This window comes from Loxodonta africana, chromosome 16 (assembly GCF_030014295.1).
Source record: "Loxodonta africana isolate mLoxAfr1 chromosome 16, mLoxAfr1.hap2, whole genome shotgun sequence".
Taxonomy (NCBI): Eukaryota; Metazoa; Chordata; class Mammalia; order Proboscidea; family Elephantidae; genus Loxodonta; species Loxodonta africana.
In genome coordinates, this window is record NC_087357.1 from 14,794,430 (window position 1) to 14,822,347 (window position 27,918).

The 27,918-nt window shown below is 46.5% G+C and overlaps 1 protein-coding gene across 3 annotated transcripts in view; it reads right to left on the reverse strand.

Moving 5' to 3' along the window:
- Nucleotides 1-2,287: 2,287 nt before the first annotated feature.
- PLPP4 (phospholipid phosphatase 4) overlaps nucleotides 2,288-27,918 on the reverse strand; it is a 121,848-nt gene continuing 96,217 nt past the window's right edge. For 2 of the 3 annotated variants that reach the window (XM_023540905.2, XM_010601215.3), the window contains 2 exons: nucleotides 14,715-14,885; nucleotides 2,288-2,820 (listed from right to left, as the gene is read on the reverse strand). In XM_023540905.2, the coding sequence (XP_023396673.1) occupies nucleotides 2,621-2,820; nucleotides 14,715-14,885 (371 nt within the window). In that variant the 3' untranslated portion in view covers nucleotides 2,288-2,620. Of the gene's footprint in view, nucleotides 2,821-14,714; nucleotides 14,886-27,918 lie in introns of those variants that run through there. The other variant, XM_064269234.1, reaches the window with a different exon arrangement.

Sequence of the window (27,918 nt, forward strand, 5' to 3'; positions counted from 1 at the left end):
CTAGAGTTATAGAAGAGTAAGGGCTATATCAGATTGTTTTCTAACACAGCAAAGGATCCTTTTTCTGTATTTTTATTTTTGGATTTATTTTTGAAAATTACAGAATGTTTAGTTAAATCAGAATGTTGTTTAATTTTCCAACCTTACATGAATTTTAAATTCTGGATTGAAGACGGTATTTTGGGAATTGCTATGACTTAGTTTTGATGGTGCAAACAGTTAAGCATTCGACTACCAACCAATAGACTGGCAGTTCAAATCCGCCCAGGGGCAACTTGGAAGACAGGCCTGGTGATTTGCTAAGCCCTATGGTGCAGTTCTACTCTGTACACATGGGGTCACCATGAGTTAGAATCAACTCAATGACAACTAAGAACAGCAATAAGCTTTTAAAGTAACTCACATGTTTTCAAAGTTGTTTGCTAATATACCAGATGTAATTTTAAAAAATCAATGGTTTGATTTGGAGGGAAGTCAATTCAAGCCTTCCACTCCTGTCCTCCATGGCTCTGTGCCTGAAGGACCATGTTGGAAGGACCATGGCTGCAGAAGGATGGAAAGACCGTGGCCACAGAGCGTTGCTCTGGGCTCATTTAACAACGTCTTCAAGAGGTGGTACATGCACTCCAGGGCTTAGCCCGCAGCGGAGAGGGCTGATCAAAGCCATCCTGATGGTTCTAACTGGCACATCCAGGCCAGAGATATTCAACAGATGATTTACACGGCCACTTGGGTCTTTCAAAACGCAGTCTGTTACACTAACTGCTAGAAAGTGACATTCATTTGGACATCAAAGATACATCACCTCACAGCAGGCTTAGGAATCTGGAGAACCACATGGTGCAGCCGTTCAGAACAGAATGGAGGGAATGCTCACTGCTTTGAAAAGAATGAGCTGGGCAAAGAGCTGTATACCGACAACAGGTGTATCAACCAGCCACATTTAAACCTTGCAAAGAGCTGAGCCAGAGTCCAAGTTTTTCTTGGACTTTCAACTGTGCTCTGTCACACTGGAACACTTCCCGCAAGACAGGAATGGGATACGGGCCACCACCTGAGGAGCCCTGAGGTAGAGCAGAGCTCAGCAAAACTCGCATCTGAAAAGAGATAAAACTCTTACCTGAAGCTGCTTCTTTGGACCTTGGGCCAGTCACAGGTAATGTACGTTTGTTTTCAAAGGTGTTTGCTGGTGTAAATACTGTAATTTTAAAAACTGTTTGACTTTGGACAGAAGTTAAGTCAAGTCTTCCCATCCTCCATGCCCCCTTGGGATGGGCCCCAAGGCAGGGGTTTTCTGTCTGTGAGAGGGTTTTTCATACAGAAGGGTCTGTCATAGATTGAATTCGTCCCCCGAAAAATATGTGTCAACTTGGTTAGGCCATGATTCCCAGTATTGTGTGATTGTCCTCCATTTTGTGATTATAATTTTACATTAAGAAGATTAGGGTGGGCTTGTAATACCACCCTTACTCAGCCCACCTCCCTGATCCAGTGTAAAGGGAGTTTCCCTGGCCTGTATTACCTTTTATCTCTCAAGAGATAAAAGGAAAAGGAAGCAAGCAGAGAGTTGGGGACCTTATACCACCAAGAAAGCAGCACCAGGAGCAGAGCTCGTCCTTTGGGCATGGGGGTCCCTGCGCCTGAGAAGCGGGAAGATTGAGGAGAAGGACCTTCCTCCAGAGCCGACAGACAGAGAAAGCCTTCCCCTGGAGCTGACGCCCTGAATTTGGACTTGTAATCTACTAGACTATGAGAAAATAAATTTCTCTTTGTTAAAGCCATCCACTTGGGGTATTTCTGTTGTAATAACAGCACTAGATGACTAAGACAGGGTCAGAACAGGGGGACAAGTGGTTGAGCTTCAGAACTGGCTCTCCAACCTATGCTGTAAGTGCGGGAAGAAGGACATGGTACCTGAGTCCCACAGATACCTGCAGTGACCCCCTCTCCCACTTGCACTCACGTGTCTATAGTTTCACTGTATTTGGTGAAGGTCTATGCATGAAGTTACTCAGCTCATTTCCTTCTAGAGTCAATGACTCAAAAAGCCCTGGAAATGCAAAGACTGTAGGTCCAGTTTCAACTCCATTTCAGAGACATATGCTATAACAAGCTCACGGTGCAGAAAGCTCCTGAGACTTCGCTTCTAAGTCCAGCACCTGGCATGACCTGCAGACAGAGCTGGCTTTGGGCTGGCTTCTCACGCCTGTCTCACCTACAACACCTACTGCACCCCCAAACAACCGTGGCTGCACGGGATGGCCAACACCAAGTCTTCCAGGTGGGAAGTTTTATTATGTCTTACATCCATGAAAACATAGGAAGGTGGATGATACAACAAACATTTTAGGGGAGTTGGCCAAGTGACACCCACCCCACACTAGCAGCCTCCTTCCACTGTCTCCCAGAGAGGATTCCTGGTGTCCTTCCCTTGCAAACTCAAGAAAGGTGAAAGTAAACATTCAAAGTAGCAGGAACACCGTTGGCAAAATGGAAGCAGAAAGACAACTTTGAGAAAAAACTGATGAGAAACACACTACAGAAAACCTTTTCTATGGTGTTATGGTATCAGGGTGGCAGGTGTACCCAGGGCTAAGTGTCCATTCTCCCAAGATACTAGTCATACGGGGCCTTCGGTGATGCCCTCTGGAGGCATGCTGGGCGCACTGTCTGGTGTGGACCTCTCATCCTTCTTCACTGAGGTCGGGACCTGGAGGCTGACGTACGGTTTATGACAAGCTGTGTTGGCCAGAGGAGGGTAGTGCTGTCTGTAGCAAATGTAAGCGAAAATGAGGCCAATGACGCCACCAACAAAAGAATCTAGGTGGGAAAAAGCAGAGCAGAAGAAACATGTTAGTATTCATTCAGATGTAACCAGTAGTGTTTTCCAGAAAACTCTTCCCACCTGCTCCGGTAACTGGTTGCTTATTGCTGTTGAGTTGGCCCCCAACTCATGCTAACCCTATGCACAATGGAATGAAATGCTGCCTGGTCCTGCCCATCCCCATGATTGGTTGAGGATCAGACTACTGTGGCCCTAGTGGTGTTTTCACTGGCTGATTTTTGGAAGCAGATCTCTAGGCTTTTCTTCCTAGTCCATTTTCATCTGGAAGCTCCATTGTAGCAACACGCAAGCCTCCACTGACAGATGGGTGGTGGCTATGCATCAGGTGCATTGCCTAGGACAGAACCTGGATCTTCCAAGCATGGAAAGTGAGAATTCTACCATGGAACAGCCACTGCTCCCTGGTTTGCTTATTTAAAAAAAAAAAAAAAACCATTGCCATCAAGTTGATTCTGACTCATAGTGACCCTATAGGACACAGTAGAACTTCCCTATAAGGTTTCCAAGGAGCAGCTGGTGGATTCTAACTGCTGACCTTTTGGTTAGCAGCCAAGCTCTTAACCACTGTGCCACCAGGGCTCCGGTTTGCTTATAGGGCCCCTCAAAAGACCAAGAAATAGAACTCAAACTGGAGGCATAAATCCTTAAGGCCCCTGCAAGATGCCATCATTTCTAGCACTTAAATATCCCTTTAAGTATGCGTTTATTCTCTTGTCCCCATTACTTATTTAACTCCTACCCGAGCACTACAAGAACCCACATTTGTGCTCCTGATTTTGAAAATCAATTCTAAATTCTGGAAGAAAAATTCAAGCCATCTCAATAGAATCTAAAAATGCTCAGGGGCTGTAATTTCTTTTTGTTTAGCAAGTTCTCACTGGAGCCCAGTGATGTGACTGGTGAGCCATAGAAACCCAGTGGGCATGCTGGTCTCTGCCTCCCAGTAAGTGGTTTCCCAGGGATGAAATGAACCTTCTGAGTCACAGACAAAGTGAATCAAACATTTTACAATCCACAAGGATTGGCAATATCCACAGACCTCTGATGGTGAGGGGGCCCGATCCCTCTAAGGGGCTGTAGATCTTAGCAGTTTGGGGGGCAAAAGATGGCGTGAGGCAGGAGGAGGAATCTGCAGGCAAGTCAGGATCCTCTACTACAAAGCAGTCCCTCACCAAATAGTGCATTCAACTGTAGCCCTACAGGTACCCCAGGAAAGTAACTCACTCAAAAAGCCCTTATTTAGTGTGTCTGTGCTTTAAACTGTGAGCTCTGGTGTCACAGCAGTTAAGAGCATGGCTGCTAACAAAAGGTCAGCAGTTTAAATCCACCAGCCAGTCCTTGGAGACCCTATGGGGCAGTTCTACTTTGGCCTATAGGGTTGCTATGAGTTGGAATTGACTCCACAGCAATGGGTTTGTTTGTTTGTTTGTTTGTTTGTTTGTTTACAGGTTTTCTGACCAAAAAGGTCCTAGCACAACAGAGAACTGCCCCTAACAAAAGAAATGTTGAGCTCTTGATAAGATTGCTGCCATGCTAAACCAATATTCTATTTGGGGGTTACCACTTTCACATATATTATCTTGTTGAATTTCATAAACCTCCTCTGGGCAGGTAGCATTAGTCCCATTTTACCAAAGAAACTAAGGCTCAGAGAGGTCAGCTGGCCACCCCACAGCCTGTGCTGTTCTGTGAGGCTATTTGGACCCTGGCAGGTTCTGGGCTTAACAGCACCATGAATTTCTTATGTCCCAGCCTTCAAAAGGCAGCAGGCCCATGGGCTGAAGGTGCATCTACCTGGGTTCAGGTGAGGTGCAAAGGTTCTCCTTGACCGATCAACGTTCATGGTGGCAAGTTTCCAAACACTTCCCAGAAAATACTACTGTGTAAGGACCTCAGGCTGTCACAAGTTAACTCCCTGTGTTAATTTCAAGAGGCTGTCAAGGAAACATATGTTTCAAGGAAACAGTCTAATGCGGAAATATTTGCACTACACTCATCAGTCTTTTTGTGGCCATGTTATAGGTATTCTGGATCCATGTAGATCTAGCAGAATAGTTTTTGAGGAAAGGGACAATACTTTTGTATTTCATTATCCCTCATAGAATTGCTTCTACCTTTGGCTATTCATAATGTAAAAAGTTCTATAATAAATAGCTTTAAGTTTTTAAAAAAATAAATTTAGTAATTTAGCATATACCAAAACAAAACCAAACCCAGCACCGTTGAGTCGATTCCAACTCATAGTGACCCTATAGGATAGAGTAGAACTGCCCCATAGAGTTTCCAAGGAGTGCCTGGTGGATTCAAACTGCCAACCCTTTGGTTAGCAGCCGTAGCACTTAACCACTATGCCACCAGGGTTTCCAATTTAGGATATGTAATTTTATTTATACGCAGTAGCAAAACAGGTTAAGAAGCATAAATAAAAGAAAAAGCTCTTTTATACCCTTCTGTAATGGCAGCATAAATGTTGATTGCATGTAGACCAAGTGCCAATTCACTGCCCCGACACCTGGAACCTGGACACAGCAGCTAATAATATTTTTTCAAGTGATAATGGATGAGGTCATTTCCTTGCTTAAAATCCTTCTTACTGCTCTTGGAAAACTGATCAAGTACCCATGGCCTCCAAAACTGCTCACCTGGCCCTGCTGACCCTCCCAGCTATCCTATGTCCTTTCCCCTCACTCCCTCTGCCGCAGCCACAGTCTTCCTATCTGTACCTCAAATATGCCCTGCTATTCTCCTTCCAGGGCTCCACACCTGCTGTTCCATCCTCAAGAATCCCCTCCCCTCCTTTATTCCATTGTGACTCATTCTTTGAAGCTTAACTAAACACCACTGTGTAATCAAGTCTCCCCTGACTTCCAGACTAGACCAAATCTTCCAGATACACACTTTGATACTCACCCCCCTGCAATCAGAATGCAAAATCACAGGCACACTGTGCATTTGTTTAACATTAACATATAACATTTGTTTAGCATTTAATATAATACTTAACACTCAATACTAACCTCCATGAGACAGGGCCTGTCCCTATCTTCGTGGCTGTGATTTCTCAATACCTTCAACAACACCTTGCTCAGAGCAGAATTAAATTTGTTGAGGGATGTGGATGAATGAATAGGTGCACAGTAATTCAGGGGTTAGGTTCTGGTTGCTGTCCTGTGTGACCTTGAGCGAGCCCCTTCCCCTCTCTAGGCCACAGCTACCTCGTCAGTAATGTAAGAACACTGACCAAGGACATATGGCTAAGATGGCTTCTGATGTTAATGTTCAGGGACTTTGATCCCCAGAGGCAGCCTGCTGAGGTCAAGTACTCAGACTGTTAGGAAACTGTGCTAACGCACATTTAGAAAACAGGTCACATCTTTGGTTGGGATAAAACATCTAGAAACAAAAGTTACTGCAACTGGCAAAAGGAAGAGACTAGATAATTGTCACTGCTTCCTCTCTATAGACTCAAATTTAAATGACCGAAGAGCACACTGTGACCGTGTGTCTCCATTTGGCAGAAAGGCAAGCAAAACATGTTAGTATCAACTCAGCCCTGGTGAGGAGCCATCAAGGAAGGAGGGGAGGAGGATCTGAGAGACAGCAGTGAAACCCAGGCTCCTCCAGGCTACAGGGAGCAGACCCGTTCCCCCTCCCAGTAGTGGAACCTGGGGCCATGGAAAGGTAGCACCTGCCCCCACCCTCCACCTAAGAATCTGCCATTCTGAGGAATCCTCAACCTGAGATACTGCAGCCCCTACCAGGACCACTCACGTCATCTCTCTGAGTCTGTTTCCTTCTCTCTCAAATGAAAATAACAATACTCACTTCGCTGAGTTGTGACAATGATTCAATGACACAGTGCTTCTTAAGAGTATGCCACAAAATAACTTAAAGAAGTGTCCATCACTATTATTCGTATTCTGTTCCTCACATCCAGCTCCAGAACTGCCGGGGGCTTTCTGGTCCTTCCCCATCCTTCTCCTCACACAACAACTCAGTAGGCAATCTAGAGTCCCAATTCCTTTAGCATGAACGTGTAATTGGTACCAATGGGTTGGTTTTTGTAGCTTTTTAAATACACTTCTAACGAATTTAAAAACATTTGTCACCCAAGAAACGGGAAAGCAATATGTACCATGAATTCTTGAGCAGGGCCATAAGCCATAATTTCTGTGATTAAATGAAGTTCCTCAAATAGGGAAGCTCTTCATGTAGCCTATGGCTACCAGCCTATAAAATGTGCCAGGGCTTTTTCTAGCTCAAGGTCTTAGAGTTGCACTATTGTTTTGTTTCTCCTTTAACCCCAGGGAACAGCTCCATGGGATGTTATTTGATTAGCCTCTAAAATGATCCACAACACCTGCATTTGATCCAATGACTATGGAACAGGCCAAACAGCAAAACCTACAAATAACACCATTCGACTTTCTAATTTCTATAACACGGCATTTCATTAGGTGGATCATTGACCAAAAGACATCAAACCATTCCAAGTATGTGTTTGCTAGGCTTACTGGTTTAGCAGCATGAAAGGAAATGACAGGTCCTGCAGATGCTGTTTTCCCATTTAAGGGAATGAGTGAGACGTGATATCCTGGATGCTTCAGGGATTATCAGAGGCAGCGAGGGCAATGCAACATCTATTCAAGCCATTTTCTCAGCAAAGTCATTGGAAGTATTGTTTATTACAAAGGTGGTGAACGGGATCAAAAAAATGATTTACTTTATGCAGGAGATTGTCACCAAGTGCCTTGAGTGGGCTGTGTTATTTTGATGAAATCACATTGGAATCTACAGGGCTTGTGTTGACAGAAAAGCGGGGGGTGGGGGGGGGCAAGTAGGACTTTATTAGACAAAAATCGCATGGGATTAACTTCACTCCAGATATGGTAGCATGCAACTGGAGGGCTCCGAAGGAAAACACGTGAATCTCAGAGCCCCAGGAATGCAAAATACCGCTGTCTCCTTACTTAGCATCGGGTTTATCCATTCAGTGCATGTGTGTTGCACATGTATCAGGTGTCAGGGATGATACCTGGTCCTAGGACATTAACTGAATAAATCAGACAAGTCCCCGCCATCCCAAGAATCTACAGTCTTAAAGGCCAAGACAGACAAAGATACTAAGGCAAAAATCAGCTTTGGCAAGCTCAACAACCCCACGAGGTTATTTTTGTCCCTCCCCACCGCCTCCCCCCACCCAGCCCCCAGAGGCTCTAATATTAGCGAAGCTTTCTGTTTTCATGACTCTGAGTTTCTATGAGAGAAATGACAGGGAAGGGGGAAACCACGATCTATCCGGAAGAGTGTAAGCTTGGGGGTGGGGGGCAGGGGCCACATCTGTCCTACCCAATACCATGCCTACAGCAGAGCACCTGTCTGGCACACAGACACAAGAGACATATGAATGAATGAAGAATGAATGTTTAAAATGTAAATTCTTTGGTTTCTTTTTAAATGGATAGAATGTGCAGAGAATAAGGTTAAATTTAGTAAAGCCAGTACAAAGAAAAAATGATACTAGTAAGAAGATTTCACTCAAATCACTCATTCATTCACTCAACAAATATTTATTGAGTACCTACTATGTACCACATGAACAAAAGAGACAAAAATCCCTGTCCACATGGAGCTTATAGTCTACGGCACGAATCAGCAAATTTTCTAAGCCCGTTCATTTATGTATCATCTCTATCGATCTTTCACACTGAGTTGTGCAGTTGGGATGGAGACTATCTGGCCCTTTACTGAAGAAAAAGTTTGCTGACCTCTGTTCTAGTGGATAAAAACTCAACATAAAATAAATTAATTTATCAGAAGGTGGCAAATGAGCACAGGGAGAGGGACAGGGAGCATGGGATGTGGGCTGCAATTTTAAGTGGGCCGGCTATCACAGGAAGCCTGACACATAAGCCGAGATCAGAAGAAGGGAAGGGGAGGAGCCATGCCTACATCTGGGAAGAGAGCATCCCAGGTATAGGGAAGAGGCAGTGCAAGGGCCCTGAGGAGGGATGGGTCTGACATGTGCAAGGAACAGCAAGAAGTCTGAGGGGGTGAGGTAGTGTGAGCAAGGAGGGCAAGTATTTAGAAAATGATGTCAAAGAGGGACTGAGGGACCGCATCTTGTAGGCTATCTTAGAACCAGGGTCTGATGCTGAATGAAATGAGGGGCCACCAAGGATTTAAGTCACCAAGGATTTAAGCAGAGAGGTGACATGCGTGGACTCACAGCTGTAAAGGCTCACTCTGGCTGAGGTGTGATGGGGCAATGGCGTAGGGAGGGAGGCTGTCAGAAAGCTTTTGCAGAAATCCAGGCACAGATGATGGTGGCTTGGACCAGGGTGGCGTGGAGAGGCAGCTGGATTCTGGAAATATTTTGAACATAGAGCCACCAGGAGATGCCAGAGAAAACCACAGAAAGCTGAGGGGGAGAGTCCCTGGAGTCAAATGAAGTAAGGCTGTCAATGAGACTTGGGAGCAACCCATGTCCATCTTCCCTGGGAACTAAGCAATAGGGACAGACCAGGACTAATGAGATGACAGAAAGAAGACAGTTCTGACTGAGATAGCCTCTCTCAGGACCAAAGCTTCCTATCTAGCGGGTTCTGATTGAAGGCAGAGGGTGACCTGGAAGCTGCAGACTCCTGAGGGGGGTCATGGGTGTGAATACAGAGATGAGTGGACTCATGGGACAGTCAACAGGTTCCTGAGGGGAGCTGCGTTTTGTAGCTCATGATAAATGTGTGTATGGACTCTGCTGCATGGGACAGCTGACTGAGGAGGAAAACTGGTGAGATCAGTTCACTGGGGCCAAGCAAGTCAGAAGGATAATTTTAGTGTTTTTGTTTTATGCAGGGCTGGTGGGGTTTTGGTAAGAACAATAATATAGTTCCAAGGACTCCTTTTCAAGTCACTTAATTTTGAACATCTAGAGACTGTTTCTGACAGCCCAAGGGAGGGCTGGCTGACAACACTGTGTGTCCCTCACTGGTATGTGTGTGTGAGAGAGAGAGAGAAGAGAGAACTTATGAGTGAGCTGGGCACTTCAAAAAGCCATCAGGCCTCGATGGAAGGGTTTCTCCAAAGGGAGCAGCCTCTGCCAGACTGTTGAGAGGTCAGACACCTTGCGTGGCACCTGCACAGCCCAGCACAGTGTCCAGCCCCAAAACACACCATCTGCAGAGTTGACAATCTCCTGAAGATTCATTTCAAATCACATGTCCATCACAACCCAGTCAGTAAACATGACAAAGGCAGTGGCGGCCATCTTGAAGACTTCCGCCAGATCACACAATGGTATATGTGACTGACAGGGAGGCTTCCAACCTCAGCCTGGGTGTGAACTAATGACTGTTTCCTTCCTTGAGACCCCCTTTTCTGGATTACATTCAGAGGGAGATACTGTTATGATGAAACACCACATGGGTACCCAAGGCTCCTTAACATCACCTATGATTAGGGAAACCAGTGTCAGTTAAAGGTTATCCCAAACAACTGGAGCTACATGAGGAAAGCCTGGATCCAGATACAGGGCCTTGAGGGGTGTTATTACGCCTGGCGATGGAGCAAACACATCCCTCTCACTCCTGGCTGTACCCGTCCACGGGCTAGAATCCATAACCACACAAAATTGTAAGTAGAGGCAGAACCTGATTTAATGACATGCTCTGCTTTCTTGGCACTTGTTCTCTCTACTTGTGTTTTCCCTAGCGTGGGCATTCCACACATTTTAGTGCTTGAAAACACATGGTGAGTCACAAAGATGAGGCTCTGTGTGAGGCACTGGGCTCAGTTAGCATCACCTGTGACATTTCCCAGCTTCCAGTGGACCTGAAAACCGGCATGTCACAGACATGGGGACATGAGCCACGGGCCAATGTAGTACTGATCCAGCTGGTCTCATTTCTGGAGAAGTTCCACTAAGTGTTTCACGTGGCCCTCCCTAGGCCCTGGCCTGTGCTCTGCACTTTCCTCACTTAATAGAACAACAGACTTGTGTATCCGGCATGTAGCTAGGGAGGTGGAAAAGCCCAGAGGGGTGCCGATAACAGAAGATGAGACAGAACACAGGCACGGTAATGGACAGATCAGGGCATTTAAGACTATGGGCCATTTATTGGATATAAGCATGCAGTTGACTAATCGAATGTATTTCCACATTAGGCACAGTTACTTGAATCAGTTCAAATGCATCATAAAAATCTCATAATATTAATGTAGTTAACTAAAGTCTATAATGAAAGGGTACTTGTCTTTGTTGATACCACAGGGCACCCCATGAACTCTCTCACGATGGGGGGCCCCGCCCACGGCCGCTGGGTAGCTTAGTCCACCAGAGAAAAGCAATAAGTATGTTCTCAGGTACACTCCCCACCTATGCACCAGTCGATGGCATCACCATCCATCTGCTTCTCCATGCTGGAAACCTTGGAGGCCTCCTTGCTTCCTCCCTTATTGAGTATTAAATGAATACATGCTCCCGCCCCAGAACTGGGATGCTGCTTCTTCACGTGTAGTAACAAGAGAAAGATGGATGGAACCGTGGTACAGTGTAGAATAGCGTTTCTCAACCCTGGGACTATTGACACTTGGAGCTGGAGAATTCTCTGTTGTGCAGGCTATCCTGTGCATTGCAGGATATTGAGAAGCCTCCCTGGCCTCTACACATCAACGCCAGTAGCACTTTCTCCAGTCGTGACAACCAAACAAGTATCTCCAGATATTGCCAAAGGTCCCCTGAAGGACAAAGTTGCCTCCAGTTAAGAACCACTGGTATAGAAGGTGACAGAGTTATCTACCTCAACCAGGTGTCCTGCCACATGAAGGGGAAAGCAGGTAAAGTCAACCACACTCATTGCTAACTAGAGGGCTCAAGGAAAGGCACACTCCCCTCCTGGCTCACCAGGAAATAATCTGAACAATGACACAGCTGAGCCACTACTTGGGTCACATCAATGGTCCATGCCAACTGATGCACATTCAGTTTTGGCTGAAGTCTATCATGTCACAGTTTTGGTTTGCCCCCCGAGCATGGCCCTAAATGACACTGAGCATCAGTTCTCTAGCTTTTCTTTCCCATCAACCCACAGAGCAGTAATATTCTCCGTCTTCTGCTCAAAGCGCCTCTCTGTGCCAGTTGCATAGGATGGGTCTGAAGCCCCAGTCACCGGAGCCTTGGGTGCACCAGGTGTCCATGAACCTGCCATTTCCATCAAGCCAAGAACTGTGATTCGGACTTCTTTCACCTGCTACACCTAGGTGATGAGGAACAGCACAGGCCAGGGCTAAAGAGTGTTTAAGATGGGCCAACCTCACATCTGAAAGTTTTCAGGACAAGATCACTACACAAAGGTTCTTACTACTTTCCAATATAAAGCAAAAATTGATTTGACTCTGAGACTCTTGATCCTTCCCCAAATCCAAAGTGCTTGAGTAAAAGTGGAAACTGGGGGCTCATAGCTTACAAAGAGACTATGCTCCAAAAATCTGTCTGCCTCTCCATCAGTTGCTGGGAAACACAACACGTGCCTCCTTGGACGCAATGTGCTATGCGGCAGCAATGCCAATTTTCATATGTGCAGTGTTTTCAAATTACAAAGTCATTCAAGGTCAGTATTTCCCTGAGCCTATGAAAGAGCTCTGGGACGTATCTGGGGGTTACTGGTCCTGGGTTCAGAAGAAGAAATTGTGGTTCACAAGGGCTAAATGAGGGGAAGTCCATAAAACATGATTCTACCCATAATATTCTTCACAGGAGATAGGTCAGTAGCGTCTGGGGTCTTAAAAGCCTTCAAGCAGCCATCTAGGACACTCCACTGGTCTCGCCCCTTTGGAAGCAAGGAAGAATGAAGAAAACTAAAGACACAAGGGAAAGATTAGTCCAAAGGACTAACAGGCCACATCTACCATGGCCTCCACCAGACTGAGTCCAATACAACTAGATGGTGCCCGGCTACCACCACTGACTGCTCTGACAGTGATCACATTAGAGGACCCTGGACAGAGCTGGAGAAAAATGTAGAACAAAATTCTAACTCAAAAAGAAAGACCAGACTTGCTGTCCTGACAGAGCCTGGAGAGACCCTGAGAGTATGGCCCCTGGGCATCCTTTCAGCTCAGTAATGAGGTCACTTCCGAATTGTACCCTTCAACCAAAGATTGATCAGGCCCATGGAACAAAACAAGACTAAAGGGGTGCACCAGCCCTGGGGCAAGGACTGGAAGGCAGGAAGGAACAGGAAAGCTGGTAACAGAGAACCTAGGGTTGAGAAGGGAGAGGGTTGGCATGTCATGGGGTTGTTAACCAATGTCATAAAACATTGTATGTGCTAATTGTTTCATGAGAAACTAGTTTGTTCTGTAAACCTTCATCTAAAGTTCAATAATAAAAAAATACATATATATATATTCTTCATGGGGGAAACATCCTAGCCATATGGGCAGCACGTATTCCCGGTTCCAGGGAGGCAATGGGCATGCCTTGTTGCTGCTCATTCAGAGATTCTGTCTCCCTCCCTCTCAGGATGTAGCTTCACAGGATCCAGAACTTTCCCCAAGCCATTGATAGAACAGAGAACTGGGAGGGTTCTGGGCCTAGCCTTGTGGCCCTCTACCTCCCATCCCCTACAGGTGGGCTCAAGACCTTGATGGGCACCTGATGCAGCCACCTGTCCAGACCATGCTCCCACTTCTTTTCCCCAGTCCTTAACCCCCAGCTCCAAGCTGCTGCTGGGGAACCATCATGCCTAGAGCATGAGCTCCAGGGGGTGGTGGGTAAAGTAGAGGCTGGCTAAAGAGCAGGAAAAAGCTGGGAAACTGCTGGGAGGAGCATGAGGCCCCTGGGATAATGGGGGAGCAGGCGTCCCAGAGAGGAGCCCCCTTCACGTCTGGCCTTGCTTGCTGTAGGACTAGGAAGAAGACAGGTCCCACAAAGCAGCTGCTGCAGAGACAGAAGGAAGGGTGTGGGGAACAATTCCTGGTGGCTGCAGGGTAGCAGGGCAGGAGAGGAGGTGCAGGGCCATGGACAGATGGTGGAAGGCCACTGGGCTAGAGAGGCAGGACATTTCATTTGCTTTGTTTAATGATGACTCACACAGTGGAGCTCTTTACCACTGCTTCCCAGATGTAATCAGAAACAACAGGCTTACTTGTTATTAACACAGATTCCTGGGCACCACTCCAGACTCACCCCCGAGAGCTGGGGTCCTAGCTCCCAGGGACTGATCAAGGTTATAGGAGGACTGCCCTGTGGAGGCCATATCTCCGGTAGCAACCTGTCTGCTCCCTGTCTGCATGGAGGGGGTGGCTGTCTCCAGGAGAGCTGTGAGCTGCAATTTATCTGCAGAGAGACACAGCATGGTTGGTTAGATTCCCAGGACAAGTCCCTCGACTATTCCATGCTATTTTGTGTTCTTTACAAATATCAAAGGACTGATGCAATAGGTGAGCCTCCTCCCAGCCTTGTGGCTGCTGCTCAGAACATTCCTGAAATTCATCTCTCAGCTGGACACACCCCTTGGCAAAGCATCCATGGTAAGAAATGTCCTTGTAGGGTAGATTTGATGTGCAAAAGGACCCAAAGCCACTTGGCACCCAGTCGGAGGACAGAGGCAAGTGATCCAACTGGGAAAGCACAATTGGGTCCCCGGCCAGGGAGATCTAAGGGTCTGAGGTGGGCAGAGTCTCTGTGAGCACGCCAGGGGAGGACGGGCTCTGTTCTTGCCCCAGCACGGGCAGCAGAAAGGCCCGGATGCACTTGAACACACAATTTGCTTTGGAACTGTGTCTGCTACATCGCTTGAGTCTACACCTGCTCCTGGAGGAAGTGGATGGGGCGCTGCAAGGGTGGGGGGCCTAGACAAGGACTCACCTTGCCAGTGATGCTTGTAGTCACACATACGAGACAGGGCGATCATCATGGCACAGTATAGGGGCAGGATGGCAGCGCACAGCCGCCAGCTCTTGCCCCGCCCGCTCTCGGTGAAGCAGTGCAGCTTGCCAGCCAAGTAGAACGTCGTGAAGCCGAGGCCAGAAAAGGCAACTGGCAAAGAGAAAGAGCAGGTGTTACTCGAGCGGGTGGTGAGGGGCACAGGGTGTCCTGTGTGTCCTGCCCGCCATCTTGCACACCCCCGGGGCCAAGGCCACACTGGCATCAGGCACCAGCTAGTCAATCTGTGCTCTTGCTAGAACCACATCGGTAGGAACTTTTCAACCATGAGAATGACCTTTCAGGCTTGCATGTGACCAAAGCCTATTCTGTCTCGTTCATTCAACAATGATTTCATGAGCGCTTACTGTGTACTAGGCAGGCACTGTGCTAGGAATGGGAAATAAAAGACATATACATGCTACCTGGTCTCAAGGAGCTCCCAGTCTGGTTAAAGGTCCTGGCCACACTAATAAACCCACTGCTGTCAAGCTAATTCCGACCCATGGTGACCCTATACCTGTACACTGTTTGCCCGATGACACTGAGTCAATTTCAACTCACAGTGACCTTATAGATAATTTTAATAGAAAAATGTGCACACAAAGGGCAAGAAGGGAGAAAGGAAAGGAGGCACCCATGGTTGGTTTCCCACAGGATGGAATAAGCAAGCATCAGATGGACAAGGTGGAGGGCGGCCTCCAGCCTGAGGGTGTGAGTGTCCAAAGCGCAGGGCAGTGATAGGACTGGGGGCTTTGCAGCAGGGAAGCTGGTTCAATACAGCTGAAGATAGGCAGCTTCAGGTGGCGAGAAGTGGCAGAGAATGCTCGTTGCAGATCAGCAGGGACCGAATTACGAAGCTGGTTTTATTCAGTGGGTGGTAGGGAGCCATCAGAGGCTCTTGAGCAGGGCAGGTAACAATACAATCAAATGATCTTCATCAAACTATTCAGAATACCCTTCTTTCAAGATGCTCAGGGAGCTATATACGGGGCGTGTCCTCACCTTTACATCCTGACTAGGGGTGGGCTATGGGGAAACGGGGGCTGGAGAAGTTACGTGTCTTGTCTAGCACCACACAACTGATCCTGGAGCCCAGGCTGGATGTAGACCCTGAGAATACTCTAAGATGATATCAAAATCACACTCTTGGACAATGATTAATTGATCTTCAATATTCTGAGGCACAACAGTGGACTAGATGACCTGGATTGCTGCTGTCCTGAGGCTCACAGAGAAGCAGAGACAACTGCCAACAAGCAAGAGAACAAATGCAGACTCAGATCGTATCAAACAGAGATGTGCTATGAAGAGAGTAAAACTGGGTAATGTGACCAAGATGGGCAGGGGGCTTGGGGCTACCATAAGAAGGCAAGATCGGTGGTGGGGGGGGCGGGGGGGGAACCAGCAGAACTGGAAGGTATATATATATATATTTTAAAGCTTCAAAGTAGCCCCGATCAAAGGACCAAAACGTACTAATCAATTTGTCTTAACTGGTAGAATCATTGGTTTGGGGGAAATAATCTAGGCCTTATTAAATAAAAGAGAGCAATAGTGAGAAAGTGTGTGTGAGAGAGAAAGAGAGAGAGAGGCACGCTGGGACTCGATCACATAATGGAGCTCTGAGCTTTTCAGCCAATTAGTTTAAAACATGGTTGGCGCTCAGTGAGATTTAGGGGGGTCTTAACTCCACGGTTGAGAACCGTTGTTCTAAGTGCACAGAAAAAAAAAATTTTTTTTTTTTTTTCTGTGCGCTTAGAACAACGGTTCTCAACCATGGAGTTACCTTTAACACTCGGGAAGTTTTTAAAAAAATACTGGCAGCCAGGTGTCATTGCCAGGGATGTTGCTTCTACTGGTCCAGAGTGTCCCGGCACCCACCTGTATTCATTTTCTAAAGCTCCCAGGTGTCTGTAATGGCAGCCAGGGTTGAGAACCACAGCCTGAGAGGCTTCTGTTGAAGGCAGGGGCTGGTTTCCACCTCCTCTGGCTGCCAGCCTACTCAAAACTTTCCTGTTGATTAGAAACAATCCCGAGGGGCAGAGTTCCTAGGTAACCAGCCCACACATCAGCTGGTAAGGTGGGTCTTGTAAATCCTCACAATGCCAGGATACCAACACCATTAAGCGATGGCCAACGGCCTGAGCAGCGGCCATTGCTTTTAGCTGGTAGAATCAAGCTCTACATGGGAGCTTGTCAGAAATGCAGACTCTCAGGCCGGCCCCAGACCTGCTGAGTCAGAACCTGCATTTCAACCTGGTCCACATGTGATCTGGATGCATGCTGAAGTTCAAGAAGCCCTGGCCTAAAACATTCTCATCACCTTTACAGCAGATCTCAGAGTTCGTCCTAAGGAAATAATACAAAACAGGGAGAAAACTAGAAGATGTTCAGCTCAAAGTTATTTACAATCATGGAAAAACTGAAAGTGACCAATAACAGGAGCCAATATAAGCAACCAAACCGGTTAACCTCAAGTCAGTTCTGACTTACAGACTCATAGCGACCCTGTAGGAAAGAGTAGAACTGCCCAGACCTGCCCCCCTAAGGTTTCCATGGAGCAGCTGGTGAATTTGAACTGCCAACCTTTTTGGTTAGCAACTGAGCTCTTAACCACTGTGCCACCAGGGCTCCTGTGGCATTTCCATGTCATGGACTATGATGCAGCCATGAGCAATACTTAGAATATTCTGTTCAGTGAAAAGTGCAAGTTCAACAGAATTACAGCTATGTTCTTGCTGTCATCCCGACTCACAGTGACCCTGTGCACGGCTACTGTATGTAAGAATGAATAACCTGCAGCTTTTTCAAATTACATCTGCTAAGAATGTGGCACCATGAGTCAGAATTCGGCTCGACAGCAATGGGTTAATAACATGTCTTCTTCCTGTTCTTTTTTAAATCAAATATTAAACCAAGTTTATCCCAGAAATAAAGTGAAGCAAACATAGGAAACTACAAACATGGTGTGTGTACTGAAACACTTTGGAATAAAGGACGGCACGCAAACAGCAAAGCGGTGCCGACCCAGGCTGAGGCTTCATTGAAAGACGAAGTGAAGGCCTGAACTGGCCAGCCTGCTCTGATCCTTTGCTATGATGCAAGGGGACTCAGTGATTTACACGGCCTTCCCAAGTGGCACCATTTGGCCACCATCCCAGCAAGCACAATGGGCTCGTAATTTCCCCATGTCACCCACTTTGCTCCGTTCCTTCTACTCCTTTACACTCTTACGGGAGGTATTAGAGCAGGAGGCGACACTGGACACTTGGCTCCCATTGGTTTTGGCCTCCTGGGCTCTTAGGGAGGAGTACCGGACTTTATTCAAATTAGATGCTTAGCAAGTCTATCCATCTAATCTATGTCCCCATGAAAAAATGAACTGGAAACTTTTAGGACAGAGGTGGCCCCAGCCAAAGCAGCCAGCACCACCCGGGCCTCCCAGCATGTGCTCAGGAGGGATAAGGGAAAAGCCGTTTGCCTTTGAGTCGACTTTGACTCACGGTGACCTCACGTGTGTCAGAGTAGAACTGTGCTCCATACGGTTTTCAATGGCTGCTTTTTCTGAAGTAGATCGCCAGGCCTTTCTTCTGAGGTGCCTCTGGATGGACTCGAACTGCCAACCTTTTGGTTGGCAGCTGAATGCTTTAATAGTTTGCACCAACCTAGGGATAAGGAAAGGGGTTGCCAAAAACCCTCCCGGGTCAAGACCTCGGGCTGCTGGTTTGAGGCCAGTCGTTACAAGCTACACCTAATCTCCTCCCTGTTTCCCAGGGACTCTGTTATGGACCACCTTTAGCACCTGAAGGCTCTGGCACATTCTCTGGAGAGCAGGTGAAATGTATTCTTTCCCCAAAGTGTTGAAGCATCTGCTTCTCTGAGGAGGAGGGGTTCGAGGGGATTTTTAAAGGCTGAGCTCAATGGCCCAGACCATGTGAGAATCTGGCAGCAGCTCGCCTTCTTGGACACACTCTACTGGACCTTCGGGCAGCACTCTGAAAGCATTCCTGCAATACTCTCACTTTTCAGTGAAATGAAGTGCTCAGCTGCCAACCAAAAGGTTGGCAGTTCAAGTCCACCCAGAGGCACCTCGGATTAACAGCCTGGCGATCTACTTCAGAAAAAGCAGCCATTGAAAACCCTATGGAGCACAGTTCTACTCTGACACACGTGAGGTCACCGTGAGTCAAAGTCGACTCAAAGGCAAACGGCTTTTCCCTTGTCCATCCTGAGCACGTGCTGGGAGGCCCGGGTGGTGCTGGCTGCTTCAGCTCTGATTTCATGCTAAACCTAGTGCCTGTCGTTTTCTCACTGACACTTGTACAGTTATTGAACCAATCTAATCTTTTGACAAAGTGCTCCCCAGGTGATTCCTCCTGGCCCACCGGGCATGTCTGAGCACAGGCAGGCTGGTCCTTTGCACGCCTGCTTCTCCAGTAACTGCCCCAGCAGGAACTCAGCTCTACCAAGCCACACCGAGTTAATATGACCCTACAGCTTTTCTGCTGTGAAATGGGGGGCTTGGGGGCCAGCGTGCAATCTCCGCTGCCCCGGATCTGAGATCCTAAACATCAGGGCTGAAATTGTAATTCATCCAGGAGAAAAAGAAAACAGGAAGAATAGCAAATGAGTGTTTTTAATTCTAGCCACACGATATCCTCAGAGAAAACATGCATTTGAGACACAAAAACCAAAACCAAACCCACTGCCATTGAGTCAAATGCGACTCACAGCAACCCCACAGGACAGAGTAGAATTGCCCCATAGGGTTTCCAAGGAGCAGCTGGTGGATTTAACTGCCGAACTTTCAGTTAGCAGCGGAGCTCTTAGCCACCAGAGCTCCACATGAGACACAGGACGGTTGTAAAACCATTTATTCCAGTGTTAGATGATGTTTGGTCCAGCTGACTCTGTCTTTCCCCTTAAACACGGACAGAGCTTTCAGCAGGATTTGGAAAAAAAAAAACAGGAAATGAACATTCAAAGCACAGGCAGGGCCCCCGGTGTTTTGTAAGAAGAGGATTATAAATCAATAACCAGTTGCCATTGAGTTGATTCCAACTCATGGTGACCCCACCAATAACGTTACCATCAAGTCGATTCCGACTCATGGCAACCGCACATGTGTCAGGGCAGAACTGGGCGCCATAGGGCTTCCAACGGCTAATTTTTTGGAAGTAGATTGTACACGCACACACGTGTACATGCATGCACATACATGCACACATGTGCGCTTACATTCACACACACATATGTACATGCATGCACACACCCAGGGGCGGATTACTCAGGAAACAAAGTAAGCACGGGCTTACCTGTGCTTACGCATCTGTAGCGAACAATTTCATATGGGTTTCGTCACGTCAAGATTTGCACCACATCAAAGATTCTGCTTCTAGGTATGGCTGGCATCTGTCTTTCTCCCAGCCCCACAGCACCTCCCTACAGAATCCAAGCCTCTTTTCAAAATTTACAATCCTGGACAGAAGCAGATGACCCAGTAAGCAAGGTAAGCACAGGCTTACTTGTGCTTACTTACTAATCTGTAGTGCATAATTTCACATGTTTTTTTGTGGAGAGGTGCTGTGGGGTTGGGAGAGAGACAGAAGCCAGCCATACCTCGAAGCAGAATCTTTGAGGTGGTGAGAAAATGCGAAATTGTTTACTACAGATGATCTGGTAAGCAAGGTAAGCACTTTGCTTACCTTGCCTATTGGATAATCCGCCACTGCTCACGCCCATGTTACACTGATGGAAAGGAAGTGCACAGAGTGATCAGGAGGGAAGGGCGTATGAGCCCCTTGCTTTCAGGTGGGTGGCAGGTTTTCTTGGCTGGAAGCAGCTGACTGTAAATATTTATATGTTAACTTAGCTGTGAAAAGCAAAGGTGCCTCTTGGAGCCCCTGAACCAGGAAGAAGATGAAAGATGGGGGTTTCCCCACCCACATTTAGCACTTTCGATGCTCACCCTGCTGCTGCCGATGACAGTAGATAAGCAAAGTGTCATAATAAAAACCAGAGGGTGACAGGAGGTGATACCAGGTGCATCCTGTGAGCAGGGCTCTCTGCCTGCCTGGTGACACTGAACAGAAACGGCTGAGTTTTCTCGCTGGGTGCATCCATGAGTTACCACGGGTTACAGCTCTCTCCTTGCAGAGAAAGGTCTATTTACTAAGCTAGCTTGGGTCCAATAATGTGGTTTTTCTCACATCCCGAGTTAGCATTTAAACCAGAGGAAGACCTTTAGAGCCTAATGATCACAAGAAATTAGAAAATTGGCACCAAAAACAAATAAAAAAGTTTTAAGGGTAAACAAGATAAGAACCAGAGGGACAAACAGCTTTTCATTTTTTTTTTTTTTCACTTTTGCTAATTATAATAAATTTCCACAGGAGAACAAACCATTCCTGACACCAAAAATATAACTGTGCCCTAAGGAGACAATCTGTACAAACTTCCCATGTTGTGACATTCAAAGAGTTTATTTCTTCTCTAGGAAGGAAAAGAGCAATACTAGGGGGTTGAATAAATACTAATGTTGAAAGGTGTTTGAGGAGGATGCAAGTGAGTCTCCACAAGACCACCCGAAACCAAGAACAGAGAAACAAGCATGGCTGCCCAGCACCTACCAAGCCTGTTTATAAGCAGAAGCACTGTGTTGAGAGTCAGGGTCCCAGGTTTCAGTGTGGCTCTGTCATTAACTGAATACATGATCTCAGGCAAGTTGTTTCTCTCTCTGGGCCTCAGTTCCCTCTGTAAAATGAGGGGCTGGACCACAGGGAACCACCACGTCATGCCCATGGGGTTAGGCAGGGAGTGAACGTAAGTAAAGCCAGTTGGATATTGGAGCTTTCTCGCAACAGAAAACCCTCCTAGTTTATCTGCCATCATTCCACTACTGCTAGAAACTCCTGAGGAATGTCAGGAATAGCTTCCCTTTTAGAAGAAAGCAATGGCTCACTTGGACGATAAATGGCAACAGCCACCTGACATCAATGCCAGGGGGGACAACTGGGGGTGGTAAGAAAGTAAACTGCAGAGCACTCTCCTGTCTAAAAGACAAGCCACCTCAGCTCCTGCCAACATCTGCCCCGAGGAAATGTGGACTTCGTGTCCTTGGAAGATTGATCTTCTCAGAGAAGAGGAAAATCCTGGTATTTACGGGAAATTTCTCCACTTTGAAATGTCAACAACTAATCAAAAACATTAATATGTGCACACCAATGTTCACTGTAGCCCAGCCAAAAGGTGCAAACAGCCCAACTGTCCACACAGATGACAACACAAAAAATCACACAAAAAAAACCCATTGCTGTGGAATCGATTCGGACTCACAGAGACCCTACAGGGCACAGCAGAACTGCCCCACAGGGTTTCCAAGGAGCACCTTGTAGATTTGAACTGCCGGCCTTTTGGTTAGCAGCCGTACTCCTAACCACTGGGTCACCAGGGTTTCTAGATAAACAGAATGTGGTCTGTCCAAACAATGGAATACTCTTTCAGCCATAAAACGGAATGAAGCTCCGATCCATGCTACGACATGGATGAACCTGGAAATAAGGTTCATTATTAATCATTATTTTAATATTATAATTGATGAATTATTAATGAAGTAAATGACACACAAAAGGACAAATAGTGTATAAATCCATGTATACGAATTATCTAGAATAGGAACCTAAGAGTCAGAAAGCAGATGAGTGGTTACCGGGGCTGGGGAGTGGGAATGGGGAGCCATCGCTTAGTGAGCACAGAGCTTCTGTTCAGGGCAATGAACACGTTACAGAAAGCAACAGAGGGGACGCCAGTACAACGCTGTGACTGTGATTAATGCCAGTGATCACACACCTGAAAATGGATATAATAGCTAATTTTAGGTTGTATATATTTTATTGCAATAAAAAAGTAACAGTGCAAACTAAATGAAGTTCACCTTCTGGTTGGGAGGGCTAGATGTGCCTGCTGCCACTCTGAGACCTCACTCAGGTCCCACCTTCCAGCTCTAAGAATCTACTGTTTGAACGACCTTCTAAGCCTGAGCTTGAAACTACACGCGTCACTGTGTCACTGTGTGCCTATTCCCCACATGAGAGCAAGGAAGAGCTCAATATGTTTGGGGTGGTTTTGTTTAAAACAATAGTGACAACAAATTCAATTATGCTGCCAACTTGGGGGCTAAATACTCCACTTGACAGCAGGCAGAGTGTGTGCTGTTTAAGAAGTGGGCCTGTAAAGCAGACAGAGCTGAGTGCTCAGTGTAAGCTCACCTTCCAAGGCCTCAGTTTCCTCATCTATATATAGGGCTAATGGCACATGCCTCACAGTTACCATGAGGGTGAGTGAATGAGACACTGTAAGACGCGGACCACGGTGCTTGGCACACAGAGGCCACTCTGCCTGCTGCAGCTGCGGCGTACAGCCTCCATTCCATCAAGTTGCATTTTGGAAAGAAAAGCCTTCGCGACATCTACGTGAGTAATTTGCAGCTTTGCAGCTAGTTACGCTGCTGCAAGTTCGCTTGAACAGAATTCTAGGGCCAGGTTTTCAGGCTCCTATATCTCACAGCCCCTGGGCTCTCAGAGGAGCCCTGGTGGCATAGTGGTTAAGTGCTCAGCTGCTAACTGAAAGGTTGGTGGTTTGAACCCACCAGCAGCTCCACAGGAGAAAGATGTGGCAGTCTGCTTCCATAAAGATTACGGCCTGGGAACCCTATGGGGCAGGTCTATGCTGTCCTATAGGATTGCTACGAGTTGGGATCAACTTGGTGGCAATGGATTTTTTGGTTTTGAGACTCAGAAGGCATCCTGGTGGTGCAGTGGCTAAGCGCTCAACTGCTAAAGGAAAGCTCAGTGGTCCAAACCCAACCAGCAGCTCCACAGGAGAAAGATGTGGCAGTCTGCTGCCATAACGATTACAGCCTGGGAACCCTGTGGGACAGATCTACTCAGTCCAAAGAAAGGCTATGAGTCAGGACCAAGTCGATGCCAATGGGTTTGATTTGGGGAGGCTCTCAGTAGATGTGAGCTGGTAAATTTCACAAAGTTGAAGACTTAGTGTACTCGGCCAGTGGAGATATTTTCTCATCTCACTCTGTAGGATGCCTGGAATTCTTTGAGGGGGGTGGGGATCAGATACGAGGCCATTCCTGGGCTAAGTGACCCATCACACAGCTTGTCTCCTAAGGCTCCCCAGAGACATGCATCACTGTGTTAGGATGAACTATGGACCCAAATTCTCTCCATGAGCTGTAGAAATTTTTTTTTCCTCCTTTGAAGGAGAAATTTCCTAATGACCGAATATTATTGACTATAAACCGAAACACCAAACCAAATCAGTTGCCAATGAGTCGGTTTCAACTCATGGTGATCCCATGTGTTGCAGAGTAGAACTGTGCTCCATAGGGTTTTCAAGGCTGTGACTTTTCAGAAGCATATCTCCAGGCCTTTCCTCCAAGGCACCTCTGGGTGGGTTCAAACTGCCAACCTTTCTGTTAATAGTCAAGCACTTAATCTTTTGCACCCCACTAATGAATATAATTTATCATTAAAAAAGAAAACAAACTGAGTATCTTAGCCAGGCTGACACTTGTCATTCTAAGGACTAGTGAATTATCTGCTCACTACATCCACCCTCTACACCCCTCTCTGGGCTCTGCCTACAAGAATGATCCCAGAATCCTCCTGTGGCCTTCAGAACAGAGATCTCCCTATTCTCCTACAATGCCTCCAGAACTCTGGGCTTGACCCAGCAAACAAGGTGTGCCGCTCTCAGAGCCATCAGATAAGGTGAAGTGATAGAAGGGAAGCCATACAAGATCCCAAGGGCCTGGGGAGTGGATAGGAGTGACGTTTCAATGACTGGAAAAGAACGAAGAGGAAACTGTGGACACCTGAGCAGGTACTAAACATGTCCATCAGAAGGAAGACAATCGTGTGCTGAGTGGCTCCCAATTTCCAGGCACTGTGGAAATTGGGAGGACCTTTCGTTACCTCACCTCACTCCCTTCCAGAACAACGTGACGACGACATACGTATTAGGTCCATTTCATGGATGAGAAATAGAGGCTCAAAGAGGTCAAATTATTTACCTAAGATTAATGCAGCCACTTCATTATTTTTAAATAGAGTAAAATTATTTTTAGATAATTTAGATGAAGTGAATTATTTTTAAATAGTGCTAAAATCCCAGGTTTTCTTCGTATATCTGCAGGTATGATAACGTTGTTCTCCATCTGGCTGTTGGTTTTGATTCCCCAATAGAAATGTGCCTATCATGGCCACCACTGAAGCCTGAGGACCCAGCACCCATCACACACTGACTGAGCCATATAGGGAACTTTATTCATTCCATAAGCATAACTGGATCCCACAAAGTACTGACACCATGCCAAGGTCCTTGGGGACAGAAAGATGTGCATGTCAGGAAATGGCATGTCCTCCATCCCCTGCTTCTAACCCGGGTGATACCTAAGTTCCTGTGCCAGTGAGATTCCACGCACCAGGATTTCAGAGCCCTGTCTGAGAAGAAGCAGTGGGGAAAAGGAAAAAGAGCCCAAAAGCTCACAATTAGCCTGAAAGCAAATGTCAGAGGCAGGAAATGCAAACAGAGAAAAGCAGAGTGTAAATTCCTTGTGTGACCCCAGTTTCCATCTTCAAAGAGGATTTTGTTCTTAAAAAAAAAAAAAAAGAACCAACTTAAGCACAATGCACACAAAGTGCAGAGGAAGCACCACGAGAGGGAGGAAACTGGACTTTGGGGGAAGAAGGTGGGGTCCTTTTGTCAAACTGCCAGAGTACCAGTCCTGGGAACCAGCAGTAGAGGAGGCGAGCGAGGCACCAGCAAAGGAGGATTAGTGATTTTTAAATGACAGGAGCTACCCGGCCCCCCCAAACACCCTGAACTGCTTGCTGAAAAATGATTATTAGGAATCCTAACCGTGACGTTGCTCCTCTCCCGGGAGAGAACCGTGCGCAGTCACAAAGGTGGGAGTGCTTTGGTGTATCAGAGCATCCTAACCTATGGGAGGTCCAGCTCCCCAGGACACCTTCCTTTTTTCAGCCTTGACGGTATGCCACAATGACCTGAAACATAAACATAAAAAAAGGGCTTCCAAAGGAAGAAACGACCTCTCCCCGCAATACCACTGGGGGAACCGAGAGGATGGGCAAGATTCAGATGTAGATGATATTTTAATGAAAAAATTTTATTTTACCTCCCGAGGACTTAGCAGCATATCAACTTGATGGCGAGATTTGACCGGTAATGTGCACATTCAAGAAACAACCAGGCAGGCAGCAACCATTACTTTGCACAAGGTGCTCATCTGAGTATCCTCTATGTGGGTGAATGGGCTTCAGGGGGTTGGTGCGATTGTTGGCTGCTGCGGAGCTGGTCTCTGTTTTGGCCTCCAACTCATGGCCACTCCACATGTTACAGAGTAGAACTGTTTCATAGGGTTTTCTTAGCTGTAATCTTTATGGAAGCAGTTTACCAGGCTTTCTTCTGAAAAGCCACTGGGTGGGTTCGAACCACCAATCTTTCAGTTAGCAGTCAAGGGTTTAACCATTGAGCCGCCAGGGCTCCTTCTTCCAACCCTGTTGTTGTTGTCGTTGTTAGGTGCCATTGAGTAGGTTCCGACCCATAGTGACCCTATGTACAACAGAACGAAACACTGCCCAGTCACGCGCCATCCTCACAATTGCTTTTATGCTTGAGCCCATTGCTGCCGCCACTGTGTCAATCTACCTCCTTGAGGGTCTTCCTCTTTTTCACTGACCCTCTACTTTAAAAGCGTGATGTCTTTCTCTAGGGACTGATCCCTTCTGATAACATGTTCAAAGTATGTGAGACAAAAGTCTCACCATCCTTGCTTCTAAGGAACATTCTGGCCATACTTCTTCCAAGACAGATTTGTTCATTCTTCTGGCAGGTCATAGTATATTCAACATTCTTCACCAACACCATAATTCAAAGGCATCAATTCTTCTTTGGTCTTCCTTATTCATTGTCCAGCTTTCACATGCATCTGAGGTGATTAAAAACACCATGGCTTGGGTCAGGCACACCTTAGTCTTCAAGGTGACATCTTTGCTTTTTAACACTTTAAAGAGATCTTTTGCAGCAGATTTGCCCAATGCAACGAGTCATTTGATTCCTCCAGCCCCAGTCTCCTTTAATGGCAAAAAGTGTGACTATAAAAGCTCCATCTTAGGGTACCAGGATGCTTTAGCAACACACTAAAGCACTGGATTTCACTTTAGGAGACACTACGTATTTTAATTATGGGGACTTTAAATGGCATTTTTATGACAACAGTGGTTTGCTTAACCAGAAAATGGAAGCAACACTCCTCAAAGAAAAACAACAAAGGAAGCCTACCTCGTTATTCAAGGGCAATGAACTCCAACTAACATTTAATTACAATAGGCACTTGGAGGCTCAGGGTAGAATAAGACATGGCATTCTCCCGAGGCACTTGATTGATTTCTCAAATTGCAGATTCAAGCCACTGAGAATTCTGAAAACACTGATTTAGCAAGAGATAGCCCAGGGAACACTCAAGGCTTGCAATGCGAATAAATACAGAAGAAATGAAACTGGCCAGGTTGCCGGTTACACATCTCACACCAGGATGGATTGCAAACTTCATTGCCATTTCATTTTTCTAACGTAGCTATTTCTTCAGGGTGAAAAGACAGACTTCACCCCTTTTTCTCTTGTTCATTATAAAACACACCTGCAACTCTGGGCCATTTGTTCTGATGTTTTGTATGGCTTCCACAGGGTCTGACAAAACTGCTAAGCCAGGACCTGGATTGTTTATTTTCTTTGAAAATCATGAGCAATAAAACATGCTCCAAAAACATGAAAATAAAATAAAATACTTCCGTTACAAAGTTTTTGAGGAAGAAAACAGCAACTTCTTGCATGAATTATCAAAATGAGATTTCTTCACGGAGTACAACACCTTGACTTGAATATAAACCCATTGTCGTTGCATCAATTCCAACTCATAGCGAACCTATAGGACAGAGTACAAGTGCCCCATAGGGTTTCCAAGGCTGTAATCATTATGACGGCACTGGGTTAATGGTTATGGAAGCAGATCACCAGGTCTTTTCTCCTATAGAGTGGCTGGTGGCTT